The sequence below is a fragment of the Chenopodium album genome, chromosome 9, assembly GCF_948465745.1.
Source record: "Chenopodium album chromosome 9, dcCheAlbu1.1, whole genome shotgun sequence".
Taxonomy (NCBI): Eukaryota; Viridiplantae; Streptophyta; class Magnoliopsida; order Caryophyllales; family Amaranthaceae; genus Chenopodium; species Chenopodium album.
Window position 1 is genome coordinate 58300250 of NC_137842.1, and position 16762 is coordinate 58317011.

General features: G+C 34.4%; 1 protein-coding gene across 2 annotated transcripts; it reads left to right on the forward strand.

The window, feature by feature from the left end:
- The first annotated feature begins 386 nt into the window (after positions 1–386).
- Positions 387–12924, forward strand: LOC145558616 (uncharacterized). 2 transcript variants are annotated; one of them, XM_081619909.1, is made up of 16 exons: positions 387–830; positions 1422–2020; positions 2881–3010; positions 3111–3312; positions 4399–4485; positions 4964–5023; positions 5117–5203; positions 7024–7095; positions 7294–7349; positions 7534–7619; positions 8111–8201; positions 8307–8464; positions 8544–8635; positions 8854–8934; positions 10894–10967; positions 12407–12924. In XM_081619909.1, the coding sequence occupies exons 2-16, from the start codon at positions 1462–1464 to the stop codon at positions 12480–12482; spliced, it is 1911 nt and encodes a 636-aa protein (XP_081476035.1). In that variant the 5' UTR covers positions 387–830; positions 1422–1461; the 3' UTR covers positions 12483–12924. The 2 variants fall into 2 exon arrangements, with proteins under 2 accessions (XP_081476035.1, XP_081476036.1); XM_081619910.1 differs by having other exon boundaries at positions 2899–3010.
- Positions 12925–16762: the final 3838 nt, after the last annotated feature.

The following is a 16762-nucleotide window of genomic DNA, read 5'->3' on the forward strand; positions in this document are numbered from 1 at the left end:
TCGGCATTAGGGCAGTACCAATATTCAAGAGCACATAAATTTAAGAAAACAGAGCACAAAACTCGATCAGCGATCGAGAAGAGCCTCGAAATCGAGGAAAACCTAGCCAAAACGCTAGAACAAAACCCTCCCAAGGCGCGGCCTAGAGGGAACTACTTGTGCCTTTATAATTATTAGTCAAAATATTTAGTAGATTATTAAATACGCTTTTTAATTCAATACTAATAAATTGAATTCCAATGAAATAAGAAAAGGGCATTAATAACATGAAATTGTTGTTTTTTGTGCTATTATAACAAAACCCAATTTTTATTTTATTTTAATTTTTTTATTGAATATATAAAAGGAGTTGCATAATGGATCATTATTATAGTATGAACCGAAAATAAGGTGATCCAAATAAACAGAAAACACAAAAACAGCATTACACGCGCTAAGAAACGGGTAAGAATGATTAAAGTCTGGAAAGAAAGAAGCAAAATTAAACTTTAAAAATACCAAAAATTTCCACTGTTTTTTCTTCCTCTCTTCTTCCATTATGTTTGTTTGTACACCAAATTAATTGCACTTTGCAAAATCCCATAAATTAATTCCAATCAAAATCTTCAAAGTTAGAGAGAGGGAGGAGAGAGAGTGTGTGTTTGTGAAGTGGGAGTGGTTAGAAAGAATTGTGTACTCTCGTTGAAGATTTCGATCAATTTTTTACCAATTTGGTTTAATCTTTGAAGTTGGATTGAAAAAAGAGGGGATTTTGAGTGTGTAAAAGTGTAATCCTGGAAAACCCATGTCTTGGATTTTCAAAGTTTTCATCTTTTTCCTGGATTTTTGAGGTAATTTGGTACTTATACTTAATTTTAGTTTCTGGGTAGTTTTTTTTATTATTGTTTGTGCATCTGTTGGTTTCAAATATTTGTTAATTTTTGAATTTTGATTTTGATTATTGGCGTGTTTTTAGCAAATCAGATGTTAATTATGTTAAGAAGATATGTCAATTTAATTTATTTTTTTTCTTGGTTAAAATTTAGTCTGTTTTGAGTGATTTTCTTTTATACTCCGTAATTGTTATATGAAAATCGAAAATTAGGGTGAAAGAGTAAATTATATCGTTGGTAAGTTTGTTTCTTATGTTATTTGCACTGTGTAACACTTATTCTCAAATTCTCATCTCACTGGGGGCAAAGAGGAGTTGAATTTGGGGGGTGGGGATGGTTGAGGTGGGGGGCTGATAGCCTGAGAGTGGTCATATTGGCACGCCCTCGGGTATCGATCCCGAAAGAAATTGAATTTAGATGGTCTTGAGTACCTGTGCTGATTCATTGATGTATAATTTTCTTTGTAATTTATGTATGATTTTTGGAGTTAAAAGTATGGACATTGCATTTGTTGAGTTGAATGAGCTGTGTGTTGTTGGTTATTGGCAGAGTAAAAGATACTGGAGGTTGGTTAGGATTGACATGCTGAATGTTGCTTCCGGTGAGTGGGTTAGGGATGAACTCTACAATGGATGACATGAATCTGATTCAGCAGAGGCATCACTTGGTAGTTAGAGAACTTGGAGTAGGAGAAGAAATCGACTTGGAAATTGGTCATGGGGATGATGATCCATCGTTTGCTAGTACTGCTCTAATAAGTGCACCACGTGAGCCCTCGGTTGATGAGCAGGATGAAACTAAGCAAATACAAATTATGCCATCTCTCCAAGATGACAATCAAGATTTATCAAAAGGTCAACCATTGAAGAAAAAGAAAAAGGTTGTGAAACGATGGAGAGAAGAATGGGCTGATACCTACAAATGGGCATATGTCGATGTCAAGGATGGAACTGCAAGGATCTTCTGTTCTGTTTGTCGAGAATATGGCAGGAAGCATAGGAGGAATCCCTATGGAAATGAAGGCAGTAGAAATATGCAGATGAGTGCCTTGGAAGAACATAATAATAGCTTGTTGCATAAAGAAGCTGTTCGGCTACAAATGGCTTCCAAGGATAAGATTATTGTTGATAAACCTATGTATGTTAAAGGTCAGTTTTGTTTTTCCTATCCATTGCTCCCACATTCTCATTAACTATAGGTTTCTATTGTGCATTCTAGTAGCCGGACCCAATTTATTAGGTGAAAGTGTCCTATTGATTCTTTAGTACTCCGTATTTATTTCATTTTGTGCATTGAACAAGCTTATTAAATGAGCACGGTGCTCACTTTTGAGAATATGTAGCAAGAGAAAAGAACTTGATGGCATGGATGTAGAATTCTCTGTGTTTTTTTCCCCCTTCCCACTAGGTGTGCCGTTTGCCATTTGATTATTTAGCCCATAGAGACATTAAAACTAATTTGAGATAATAAAAAATATTTGGTGTTTTCTGTAACTATAAGTCTCTAACTAATTGCATTTTTTAGGATAACGATCTACGATAACCCTCTATTTAATGACAATATTTTATCGACTTTGCTCTCGATAAATGAGTTTACGCTTCTGATTTTTCTTCTACTCTAAGATTCTAACTAATTGCACTTTAAAGAAAAATACCTATGATAACCCTCAATCTAATCTAGTGATGAGATTACGGCTTTGCTCCCGATAAATGGGTTTCCACTTCCATTTTCTTCTACTTTAAGTCTCTAATTAATTGCACTTTTAAGGAAATTATCTATGATAACTCTATTTGGTGACAAGATTATCTCAGTCTTTATGCATTCCGCAAATGAGTTTCCGCTTCCGATTTTGGTTGACATGCATGGTGTATCTATCTCTCATTTTCAGCTGACGATTATCCTAATATTTTGACATGTATGCTTTTGCCAATCTTTTTAAAATATAGTTGCATTTGCTTATTCAATTTTTCTTTTGTGGTTTTTGTATAACGTTTTCTACAACATGTAGCTTTAATGTCAAAAACAGCTGGATCAATAGTTGAAGCTGTATTAAAAAGAGATCCTCATGAGGTGGAATTTATTCAGTCAGTACAAGAAGCAGTGCATTCGATTGAAAGAGTAATTGGAAAGAATTCACAGTAAGTTAGCTACTTCAATAATCATTTGTTATATTATGCTCACAAAGACAATTTATTAGCTGAGTTGGCTGTTAACTTCTGATGTTAATTTTAATTTCAGTTATGTTAATATAATGGAACGTTTGCTTGAACCTGAACGTGCAATTATTTTTCGAGTTCCATGGGTTGATGACCGGGGTGAGACACATGTTAATCGAGGATTTCGGGTGCAGTTTAATCAGGCGTTAGGTCCATGTAGGGGAGGAATTCGTTTTCATCCATCGATGAACTTAAGTATCGCGAAGTTTCTTGCTTTTGAACAGGTATAATCTATTCTAATGAATATTTTCCCATCCCTACCTTGTCTAAATCTAGATGGGGATTAATGACAAGACAAACTAAATCTGTAACTCCTTGCACTTTGTTCAATTCTGTAATTTACTTTTAATAAGTTGTTAGTTCATTGTTCAAAAGATGTTTCAATGGTATATGGTTAATATTTTTTGTTTTCCCTCTTATATGTAACTGTCATCTTTACTTTCTACCGTAAAGTAAATATGTGCTTTTTTAGGGATATACTTCCTCTGCTGTTTTTAATCGCAACACTTGATATGTTACTCACTTAGACCCCTCTTTTGACTATCTTTTGTGATTTAATTATTTAAATGTTAAGAAAAACATAATGATGTGGCATCTTGTTAGATTCGTCTCTCGATGTATGCCTTGACAATACTTTCTATAATATTTACTAAAATGTAATTTAAGATATTAAAGAGATCGAAGGTAGTATGGAAGAATTTTTGTCATGTTGGCGTTGTAGTTACATATTAAGCTATGTTTTTGCATATCTTCGATTGTTTAAGAAAGGTTTACTAAAGAGCCTTTTGGAAAATCAAAAGGAAAAATTATGAAATCGAGTAAGGGATAGGGGGGGAATGGGAATAAAAAACTCCTAGGTTTTTCTTGTTTGTTTAAAGAGGAGAAAGGGAAAGGAAAAATAGAAGCCTAAGCGTAGCACGACCTCTATCGCTTTATTGCACCTTGATCCTTTTTATACATTTGGTGGGAATGGGATGGCAATGGTACTTGTGGTGGTGGCAGTGACGGGGTTAGTGAGGGTGATGGTGGCGGCGGTGGCGGGGTTAGTGAGGGTGATGGTGGTGGGATACAGTGGTGCTGATGACTGGCAGTGGGAACATCAACGTAAAGGAGTTTGGGGGGGAAGGAGAGGGCAGAGGGAATGATTAGAATAACATAACAAACAATTTTGGGTCTAAGATAAGTAGACAATTGGTCTTTCCTGTTCATATGATACAGACTAATACATTCATTTAAAAGATTAGAAGTAGGACAGCAGATTTGCATGTAATTGCCTGCCTGTTCTTGCTAACAGTTAACTCATATTGCAGACTCTAAAGAATGCTTTATCACCATACAAACTAGGAGGGGCGGCTGGTGGAAGTGACTTTGATCCAAAAGGAAAAAGTGATAATGAGGTACTTTTGTTCATATCCTTGTGGTCTAGTTTCCGTATTTCCTTATTAGTTTTTGTAATCTTTATCTCCCTATATATATATATATATATATATATATATATATATATGGTCTAGTTTCCGTATTTCCTTATTAGTTTTTGTAATCTTTATCTCCAAATATATATATATATATATATATATATATATATATATATATATTTTCATTATTATTAATTCCTCCGTTTCTATTTAGTTGACGCGTTTTATTTAGGCACATATATTAAGGAGAGGAGAGAGAGTGAGAGAGAATGAAAAAGCAAGTGGGGTATCTTGTAAATTGTAAATGCAAGGTAAAAAATTTACCCCAAAAGGAAACGTGTCAACTAAAAAAAAAATTTCCTAAAAAGGAATACGTGTCAACTAAAAAGAAACGGAGGTAGTATTATTTTGTTTCACTTTGGATGTCACAATTCATCCATGAATTTACTTGTATCTACAGATTATGCGCTTCTGTCAAAGCTTTATTAATGAGCTTTACCGGTATTTAGGGCCTGATCAGGTAATCAGTAGCTTTTTGTTCCTTGTTTGATGACATCGTGCTCTTTTTTATTATGATGGTAAGTTTTGTCTGGTCAATCTTCATATACAACAGGATCTTCCTTCTGAAGAAATGGGTGTTGGTGCTCGGGAGATGGGTTATCTTTTTGGGCAGTATAGGCGCCTTGCTGGTCACTTTCAGGTAAATCAGTCATTTAGGGTAAATAATGTTATTTTATTAAGGTGCATTAGTTTTATTATGCTACTGCTTTCGACAGATTACAATTGTTTCTTTCTTTTTGTATTTGTATTTTCTATGTACTGTTTTTTAACTCTTAGAAACCATCTAAACAAGATTTATTCTTATTCTCTCACTGTTTTGACTGGATGAAGCCTGAAGGAAAGGTTGCATACCTCTTTTGACCTTAGTTTATCATATTAAAGGACAGAGGGGGGGGGGGGGTCTGTTCTAGTCATGGTTCCAAAATTCAGGTTCAATTGCATCATGGAAACAGTTATGGTGTCGCGGGAAATGTAGATATGGTTCAGGTTGCGTTTGTTGTGGCTCTTGGCTTTAGAGTTTAATTTTTAACTAGGATGCACGGACTCGGGTACGGGTGTCGGACTCGGGTATGGGTCTAAGTGTTAGACTCGGAAAATTCTAAAATTAAGGATCCGGGGACACGCTTTTAAAGAGTCCAAATTTTGGATTTGGACTCGGGGACACGGAAATGCAAAAAAAAAAAAAAAAAAAAAATACTATAATAATAAAAAAAATAGTTAATTATTCAATGATTTTTTAATTTTATTTTAAATTTTTTATTTAGTTCTATACCTGACAGGAAAAAAAACAAAGTAAGAAAGAAAAGTCAAAGTACATTTATTGTTCAGATTAAAATAAAGATAAAAGAAAAGGGAAAAAAGAAAAGGTAAACTTGGTAAAGAGGAGTTAGAGGACACGTTATTATCCCCACCTACTCCCACCTCCACAATTAAAAAAAAAAAAAAGAAAACAGAAATTGCAACTTGAAAATGTCGAAGAACTAGAACAACCCAGCCTCCCGTCACCGGCTAAGAAAACCGGCAACTTCTTGGTGCTGCCTGTTCGTCTTTCCCTTCCGATCAAAAGCCCTAAGATTTCGACTCTTGTTTTGGTGAATCCGATCTTCTATTTTAGATCTAGGGTTTATGACTGACGAGTCCACTTTTTCTCCCAAGTGTCCGACCCGGATTCCGTGTCCGCACCCGGGTCGCGTCGCGTCGACACCGGTACGGTGGGGTGGTTGGCCGAGTCCGAGCTTCGCAGATTTTTAATACATTATGTGTTAAAATTTTGTTCCCTGAAATTAATAATATAATCTTAGTTTTTTAACAATGAAAATGTTGTGGAAGTAAATTCCCTGAAATGGCCTTATGTGAGAAACATAAAACCTGAGTCACACTCACTTATTGATAAAGCGAGTTTTAGGATTATATTTCCATTTTTTTTGTGCATTGTCCTGGTCGTGTGTTAGCTGAGAGCGGCTTGCTGTGAGCTGAAGATGCATTATGCTTGATGATAGAACTATAGAAGATAAGGAGTTTCCTGTGTTATTAAGGAAGATAGATTATTGTGGAATGTTGCATTAGCTTCCAACTTGGTCATATTTACATGTTGGTCTATCTATTACTTGGAGACAGCCCTTCTGCAAGGGTATTAGTAATTTACTGCCCAGATAATTATCAATAGATATTAATTTATTAATAGTAACCTACAAAAGTTTGTATGCGTCAAATGGTATCCCTTGACAAATTGTTCATTAGCTAAGATTCCAAAAAAATTTCAGCATTATCATCCATGGAACTAGTCATGGAGTCTTTTAGACAAATTCTAGTACTTATATGTATCTTTAAAGATAGTTAACGTAGACACCTTTAATTTCTTTCCTTCACATCATCAACCCTGCTGAACTAATGTCTACAATTATAGTGGCAGAAGCAAATAATCTCGCATTTTTTCTGTTCAATTGCTTTCTTACGCAGGGAAGTTTTACAGGATCACGGGTTTTCTGGTCTGGTTCTAGCCTACGAACAGAAGCTACTGGTTATGGGCTGGTAATCTCATCTTTCACTTATTATGCTTTGCAGTCTACTTTGAATTTTCCATGGGAGATTTTTTTTTAAAATTTGATATTCTTGACTTGTTGCATATATTCTGACCTAACTTATCTCCATTGTTCTAGTTTTGAGAGTTGTTTCTGGTCAACTTTGCATGTCATTGAGTGGAACTGACAAATGTTCTTATATCTGCAGGTATTCTTTGCCCAACTCATTCTAGGAGATTCAAGCAGAGAATTGAAGGGTTTAAGGTGTTGGATTTAATTGATGAGATTGCAGTTTTTTTGTTTAAAGTTATATATCATTTTAATGACGCGTGTAGATTTGGGGTCTGCAGAGGTCTCTTGATCAGTTTATTTTGAAAGAATCTTTCAAAGAAGAAATAGATAATATCTGTAGATATGGATTGATCCTGATTATGAGTTACTTTTCCAGGTGTGTGGTAAGTGGCTCTGGGAAAATCGCATTCCATGTCATAGAAAAGCTTCTTGCTTATGGTGCTGTTCCTATCACAGTATCAGGTAAAAGATTTATGGGAGATTGATCCTAAGCCAATTTGCAATGTGCTGAACACTTTTTAAAAAAAAAAAATTATAAAGTTTTACAGACTATCTTCTCAGTACAGTTACGTTAAATTACCATGATGTTAAATTGTTAATTGTTTCACATTTTGGAATAGTTGGAAGTTTACTGAGATTAGAATGTTGAAGGTCTTTGTTGCTTGATTCATTTATTCATTTGACATCATGGTAGACATGGACAGCTCAGCATGTGCCAAAATTAAGCTCCTGCACCTAGTGCTTCTCTGTTCATCTTATATTAGTTTTCTTTATGGATGTACTATTTGTCTATTTTAATCTCAACGCTGACTGATTGTGGACAATTTAGACAGTTATTCTGAGACGAATTTCAGTAATGATCACAATATTTCTACTCATTACTTCATTAGTTATATTCTGTTTGTATGTGACTCCATTAGTGACATATCCTTGTGCTGAAATGCTTGTTACAGATTCAAAGGGCTATTTGGTAGATGAAGATGGCTTTGACTTCATGAAAATTCAGTTTCTCAGGGATATAAAAGCTCAACAAAGAAGTTTGAGGTCAATCTTTCTAGCTCTTGCTTTTGTTTTACTGTAGATACATTTAAATTTATATTTTGTGGTTATTAACATCTATGATGTATCTTACTTCTTTGGGACTGGCAGGGATTATTCTAAAACTTATGCTCGATCAAAGTACTATGATGAAGCAAAACCTTGGACTGAGAGGTGTGATGTGGCATTTCCTTGTGCTACACAAAACGAGATAGATCAATCTGATGCCATAAGTTTGGTCAATTCCGGTTGTCGTCTTCTAGTTGAAGGTACACCTTTTATTTGTGTCAAGTCTCTCAACTTTTTCTGTAGTAAATTCCTGTTACTGATTATCTGATTGTACCTTAGGTTCCATCATGCCTTGCACCCCTGAAGCGGTTGATGTCTTAAGGAAAGCCAACGTTGTAGTAGCACCAGCTATGGCTGCTGGTGCTGGAGGGGTAAGACTGCTGTTTTGCATATACTTGGTAATTTGGTATTATGTTGGTTGCTATGATAAATAGTTTAGAGTTGACCAAGATAGCCTTTCCGGCTAATTAAACTTTATATTAAACGAGACACAAAAAAGTCATGAAATTAGAGAATTAGTAGTGCTTTCCAGATTTCTTCACGATGCTTGTGATTTTGATTTGTGAAACTACAATGATGTTGCATACAGGTTGCTGCTGGAGAACTTGAATTAAATCATGAGTTCAACCTAATGCAATGGTCCCCTGAAGACTTTGAATCAAAATTACAGGTCAGCCATGTTCAGTATGATATATACCTCTATATAAACCTTTATAATTTTGTTTACAGTCTAAAGTTCCAAACAGATCTCAGTGGATGGCCTCTCTTGACTTGATGCCTGAGCATCATGTTTTACCAAGTTTGATGTTCTTTAGCTGACAATTGGTACAACTCTTGCTGTGAGAGACTGTTAAATTTTTTTTCCTCCCTTTTTGGCGTTTAACATTTCTTTATATACACTGTATATGATTTTAATATTGTATACTTTCAGCTTCAAATTATGCTATTAAATTGTGGTTTAGTGTAAAAGAAATCAAACTAGCTGGTTAAAATAAAATGATCGAACCCTAACCACTCTTGATTTTGCTTAACAATCATCTGATGATTCCTTCATGTTGTTGGGTCTTCCTAGCTATATCCAAAGCTAATGTCATCTGCCTTATATAGTTCCTTATAACGATTTCTTTTTGCCCAATTCTGCGATTTTAATGAGAATTTTTCTGTGGATACCATGGTGCTCTTGACTATTGGACTCAATCTAATTTTTTTAGTGTTTGTGGACTATATGCATACTATAAAAATGTTATAATTCCATATGTGATGAATGCTAGCAAAGATATTCCAATTTGTTTTGAAGAGGCTATGGATCTTGAAATGCTAGCGACTTTACTAGATGGTAAAAGAGATGCTCATATGAAATCCTGGCAATGGCTAATGTGCTGGAAGGTGATCTTTGGTGGAGCCTGTCTGTATGACATGCTTGAATACTCCCATACCGAACTTGTACATTTTTACACAAATTTTCTCTTTTTGTGTTGGTCCTTCTATTATATGCTCACAAACATATGGCAAAGGATTGTTTCAATTATTGAGTTTGGTAAAATTTAAAGTATAAGTTACAAAATTTGAAAGTGGCTTTTTTTTTTTTTTGAGCTGGCCCAGGTTAATATCCGTGCTAAACTTGGGCTGTTTAGCACAGGTCATTTTCGTCTTTTCGCCTTAAAAAGTAAGGGTGAAAATGTCCATCCCCAATTTGAGAGATAACTGCTGTTAAGTTGCTGTTTTCTTCTATTCCTTAACCCTGGTTAGTTGTTGTCACTCCTACCCAAAGTTGTCTGGTGCTTCTTCACTCCCATTCTTTAATTACTTATTACTCGACACGTGTCTTCTTCTTCTTCTTCACCTTGACTGGTGGTTCTTCACTCCCCCATTATTTTTTTGTTCTTCCATCGAGCCAGAACTTGAATGCTTGGGTGATGCCGTTTCGTTGATCTTGAACTCAACTCCGGTGTTCATAAGGTAGGCATTCAATTGGAACATATTTACGATTTAATTTGACTATCCTACACACCTTCATCATCTTCTTCGAGCTCCATTAATGGCGGACACCAAACCTCAACACCATTTTCGGCGGCTTCGCCGCCGAATCCAACGAAAACCCTAAGTAAAAATATAAAAATTAAGGGATTGGTTAACCCTAAAGGGAAGGTGTTTTCATTTGCTTGTTTGATTTTCCCCCCTCCTATTGGTATTCACCATTGATGGAGTTTCTGAGCTTAACTCCGTGGTTAGCAGTGAGCTTTTACTATGGTTGGCAGTAACGTTTCTTCAAAAATTGCCGTTAGCTTGTTTGTATTAGCACATGGCATTTGTCAGATGCTGCAGTATGAGAAAGTATTTGTTTAATGCCTGTACACGGATTCCAAGCCCATTTAATTACAAAATTGCCATGTGCTAAACTTGGTTCGTTTAGCACAGTTATAAACTTGTATTTTCTCTTTTTTTTTTGGGATGCCAAAAGATTGAAATGTGGTCTTTAATTAAGGAAGAGGAGTAGACCTGTGATATGTATTATGTAGTTTGTATAATTCAAATTGTGCATGATTATTACTGTTTAATATCTTGTTCCATATTTTGTTAAGATTGAAATTCTGTGAGATACTAAGTCTTTGTACTATTACCATGACAGGATGCCATGAAACAGACATATCAGAGAGCTTTAAAAGCAGCAACAGACTTTGGATATGAGAAAGAAAGTCCCGAGTAAGTTGCAATACCAAGTACAGTAGCCCTTTTTTGTCTTCCAGTTTCTCTAAAATGTGTCAATGGTGTAGAGAATTAACATTAATTGTCGTAACTCGTAAGAGGTTAAGGATATAGTTCTTCCCTGCTCCTTGGAGATGAAGGAAACTGATTATATTATGACCCTCACTTGCCTACTCTAGAGCTGGAGCCTTTTTAAAGTTTACTGGGAAAGTATAAATATTGATTTTTTATAAGACCTAAAACTTGTAGTAGACCTCTCATTTTGGCTCAGTGGTCAGGTTATAATTGTCCTACATTCTTTTCCATTACTTAGCCCACCTGACCTTTCTCCTTTCTAATCTTGATGACGCACAGAATATAATTTATTCTTAAAATATTGTTACTGTCTATTATTTCCTCTGGATCATCCTCTTTAAATGAGCATGTCATATTATTTTTTTATCATTTATTCTGTTGTATTTTGTATCACGTGTACTTAGCTGGTGTTAGACTTACTAGTTGTTACTATAATGGGGTGAAGGTTTTGAATGCAACAAAAATTGTTAGCAAGTTTTTTGGGGAAGTATCTCCTTTTCATATGATTCGAGCTATTTATCCCATGATTTGTGCAGTAACTTCATCTAGAATTTCATTTATGATTAAATAATTTAAAAATAATACTTTTGCCTAATATAATACTTCCTCATTTTTTTACTAAATAAAATTGCAACACTTACAAATGGTAAAAATTTCCTTCTTTTAGTTTCCATCTTCTAAAATCTTCTATTCCAAGAACATGAGAAATTGAGGGTTTATTTTTGTTGTATGTAGATTTCTCGACTTATAAAATTTAATACGGCATGTAGCTGAACTTCTAGTTTGGATTTGCTTTTGTTAGGTAATAATGCTGTCATTTGCCAGTACCTGACGAATTTATTTATTTATTTAATTTTTTTTATTATTATTTTTTATCTTTTTATTTTTTATTTTTTATTTTTTATTTTTTTTGTTGTTAACATCTGTACTCATATGCACTTGCCATTTCAATCTACCTAGTCTGGCTTCCCTCAATTTATGTGATAAAGATTTCATGTGGAATTGTGTAACCTTTTGAGTAGTGCACTTGTATGAATACAAAGTTGTTCCTATCTAATCCTAGTTTCTTATATTCATAAATTGCTTTAGATCTAAATAAGTTGTTTTAGTGTGACCAACATTCCATTGTTGTCAGCACCTAATTACTTATCTACCCCTTCTGAACTCTGATTACAATTTTTGCAATTGCCGAGAGGAGTATGAAAGTGTCATTTGAACCATTATAAAATATGCATGCACGGTTGAAGCTAGGCCATTACTTTACCTTCTATATTATCGGGTCAGTCTACCTAATACATGAGTCGAGGGTCAATTTACATGTGATTATCTTATTCTAATGTCTTTTCCTTCCTTTTTGTTAGGGTTCTGGTGTATGGAGCTGCCATTGCTGCATTCCTAACTGTTGCACAAGGTATGACTGATCAAGGATGTGTGTGAAGGACGACACAAACCGAGCTCAAGGTATGACTTATCAAGAATGACTTGCCTTTGCCCCATAATAGTGCATATAATGCGCGTCTCCCTGCTGATGTGCTGGTGGGAGATTTTATGGCCGAATATTCTCTCCACTCTCGAAGAAAGTGGATGAATCTTACAATCTGATGCTGCAGCAAATATTCAGTACTACATCTTAGCACACTGTAGCGCATGTGTAATTGATTATATATAATATATATAGTTACAATCTCTTGGTAGAATTAGGATCTTGCAAAATGATCTGGGAGATATGTTGCACCATTTGAGTCGATAAATAGCCTGCAAACTCCTGTTTGCTTGTTGTGTAAATGGTGTACTTTGAGACACAAATGTAAATTCTTAAACCAGATACAAGTTCATGATTGGAAGAAAGTCGATCATTCTTTCTCCAAATTGGTAAAAAGAATTTTTATTTTTATTTATTTATTTATTATTTATTTTTTTTAATACAACTCAAACCAATATAAAGAACTGTGCCTTATAAGGCAACGGGAAGAATAGAAAAGAAGACACTAGCCATTGGGTCACAAGTCAGGGTGAGGGTGAGGGTAAGGGTGGGCTAGAGTGAGCGTGGTTGACTGGTTATGATGGGGCTTTACAACGGGTTTGGGTGGCGGTGAAGCGTTTCAAGAGGCAGCTCAACTCGTTACCGGTATTCTATGCTCACTGCTCCATCAAGTTACTCAAATTTGGGTGCAAAGTTTTGCAACTTTTGTTACCAATAACGAAACATCTATACAAATATGATGTACACAAATCACTAATAATCCGAGATTTAATACTAAAACTAATTTTAAGTCCCAAATAGTCATCATCTTATACATAAAGTTCATTTAAGTATTCCACTACTTTTAATTATTGTTATGTATTGTCTCTGTTTTTTTAGTTGCTACACTTTTGTTTCACGGTCTTTTAGATAGTTTTTTAAGAGGAGAGAAAAATAAGATGGACCCAAGTGGGTAGGAGAGAGATAGGGAGAATAGAACGTCAAAAATGAAAAGTATTGAGATATTATCGTATATTAAGAAGATTTGATAGAATATTTCCATATATTTATCTTTTATTTTTTAGTTAATTTCTTAACATCCTACGATATCTTTTGATACGAGGAATAAGACTTTGTAACTCTATATATTCTCAATTATAATCAATGAGAAGGCAAGCAATTCTATTCTAATATTTTCTAATTCTCTCTAATTTATCATGGTATCAGAGCAGGATTAATTTAAAGTATTTTTTTTTATCAACGATGGCCGGTGATGATGCACCACCGCCACCACCACAACTAAAATAGAACCAAATTCACCCTATTACCTTGGCCCTCAAGATTGTCTCGGCGATTATATTACCCCACTCGGCTTAAAGGCGACAACTATGATAAATGGGCAGCAGACATACAAAGTGCCTTGGAAGCTAGAAGGATATTCGAGTTCCTTGATGGAACGATCACTGAACCGCAGCCTCCCTGCACTAAGGGTGTGTTTGGTAAAAAGCTTTTTAAAGAGCTTTTAGCTTATTTTGTCCAATTAGATGTTTGACCAATTTAAAAAGCTAATTTGGGTGTTTGGTATATAGCTTATTAAATGAACTTTTTGGGCTCAAAAAGCTCTTTTAGAAAAAGCTCATTATAAGAGCTTTTTAAAATTAGCTTATTGTACAATTAGCTTTTTGTTTCTTAAATACACTAAAACAGCTAACAATTAACAGCTATTTACCAAACATTTTTATACAATCAGTTAATCATAACCAGCTAGTCAAACCAGCTATTATAACCAGCTGATACAATCAGCTACCAGTAATTACCAAACAGGGCCTAAGTCCGATTGGACTGCTCTTAATGCAATGTTAATTTCGTGGTTGTCTAACACCATAGATCCAGAGGTTAAATCCTCAATTTCAAAATTCAGAGAAATTAAGCCCTTTTGGGATCATCTCAAGAAGCGTTATGCACAGACCAATGGCCCCGTATACAGCAGCTACAGTCATCCCTAGCCAAGTGCAAGCAAGGCCAAGTCGATGCCAGTTTCAGTTTCTAATATTTTCTAATTCTCTCTAATTTATCAAAAAGTGTTGTAACTAATTAAAAATTTCCAAAATAGGAAATTATAGCAACTAAAAAGAAATAGAGAAAGTATTAACATTTTATTAATGTAAAACGATCTTTAGCCGATCTTCCAAAAATTAAAATAACATTTTACTCCTAATTATTTTTAAATAAAACAACCTTAGACAATCATCTGCTAAATATAATTAAAAATCGATAACCTGATTAAACCAAAAACGTGTCGTATTGTAAATGGTTAGAATTGTTACATTGTTCTTTTTCAAAAATTTTGATTTATACTAAAAAAAATGACAAGCTAAACGACACCCTTATTTTACCAAGTAACACCGCATTTAAATATGAATGGACAATCCTTCACATGTTTTTTTTTTTTTTTTTTTTTTTTTTTTGTTTATCCCTCTAACTCAATATGACATTCTGTTCTCCCAACAAACCACCACCGACATAGGACAAGATCATCGGATTCATCGCCAAAGTTAAAGGTCATTTTATAAAAAAAAATAAAAATAAAAAAAAAATTAAAATTCTAGGGGAGAAATGCCTAAAATTTTCGGAATGTATTTACCTAAGTATAAATTATGGGTTTGATCTCATTGGCAGACACCACCAACCCATGCTGCATTAGTATTCTATACTTGCCTAAAATAAATTGTACAGACTAGAAATTATCCAATTAGAGGTAGGGATTAGCTTATTGCCCAAGGTTAACTTAGTACAAATACACTCAAAGTTGTAAATAATACAAAGATTTCATATACACAACCTTGATTTGATCTTAAAATTATTAGTTGGAGTCGGTAAAATTAAATAGGTTTGTTTCTTCTAAATCTCAAATCACATGAACAACATAATTATTCTCATAAGAAACATGTTATTTATTTCAAGGAGCTTTTTATGAATTGGCAACACAAGTGATTTATGAAATTGGATCTTTTGTTGGTCCTAAATCAAAGCATCTGATTGCTCTAAAGATTTCAGACTATTTATCATCATTACGCTCAACCAATATAAGTCTCGATAAAATCCCTCATACACCTGCTGATTACCATCGATTTCTTGAATGCGATGATGTTGAGTTACTTGCATTTCTTTACTCCGAACTTATGCTTCATGCTAATGTAACATGTTCAGAGATTTCCAAAGATAAATTATCTTCGGTTTTTATGAAGCAAAAACAAACAGTAGAGTTGATGCACACAAAATGTATAGGTGACGACAATGATGATATTGTATGCTCCATTTGCCTTGAGAAGATGTCTACAAATGAGCTGAAAAGTAGCACAATCTTGGTTCCTTGCAACTTTGCAAGCATGTATTTCACCGCGACTGCATCTACAAATGGCTTCCAAGGTGTCCCTATTGTCGATGTAGTGTGCTAGTCGATATAAGGTACTAATCAATAGTTATACTACATCCGTTTCTTTTTAGTTGACACGTACTTTTTTTTTTAGAAAGTTTTTTTTTTTAATTGACACGTTTCCTTTTGGTGTGACTTTTTTACCTTGCATTTACAAGCTACCCACTTGCTTTTTCATTGTCTCACTCTTTCTCATCTCCTTAATATATGTGCCTAAATCAAACACGTCAACTAAATAGAAACAGAGGAAGTACAACTTTTACCAATATAGAATATTTACATGTGTTATTTGAAAAATGTGTAGTGTGCTTAGCCAGACTACGTACCGTGAGTATGCTTATTGGTTGGCTGACTTGGCTCTATGCTTGTTGCACCCGGTCAAAAGAAAATTAGCAGAAAAAACATTTTTGTAAATTGTAAAGAACATGGATATATATAGAAAAAAAAAACGTCATTGACTCATTGTATTGCAAAAAACATGTCATACTCGTAATAAATTCTCTTTAAAATTAGTTTCTCCCAAAAATAATTCAAGAATTTATTTTAAAATTTCATATGCAAAATTTCAATTTTACCTTGTAATCACATAATTGCATCCTCCAATGCTATACTTGTTCATGGGCAACAAGACCTCAATGATAAACTTACCAAAACATGGTGTAATTATTTTTCTGTAGTTCATCACTTCATTGTAGGAATAGTGATCAACACTATACAACACAACTATTAATTTTTCATCCATTCTGGAAATCTATTACCTGAACTTTCAACTGCTGTCTATTTGGCAGAGATACATTTTTCGAATGCTGGACGACTCAA

What these genes read in the sequence shown, in the direction of transcription:
- LOC145558616 (XM_081619909.1), top strand. Translation starts at nt 1,462, where the DNA reads ATGTTGCTTCCGGTGAGTGGGTTAGGGATGAACTCTACAATGGATGAC. An exon ending in AGTTTCTTGCTTTTGAACAG is followed by an intron (nt 3,313 to 4,398) that starts GTATAATCTATT and finishes CTCATATTGCAG; the next exon opens with ACTCTAAAGAATGCTTTATC. An exon ending in ACTTTGAATCAAAATTACAG is followed by an intron (nt 8,935 to 10,893) that starts GTCAGCCATGTT and finishes TTACCATGACAG; the next exon opens with GATGCCATGAAACAGACATA.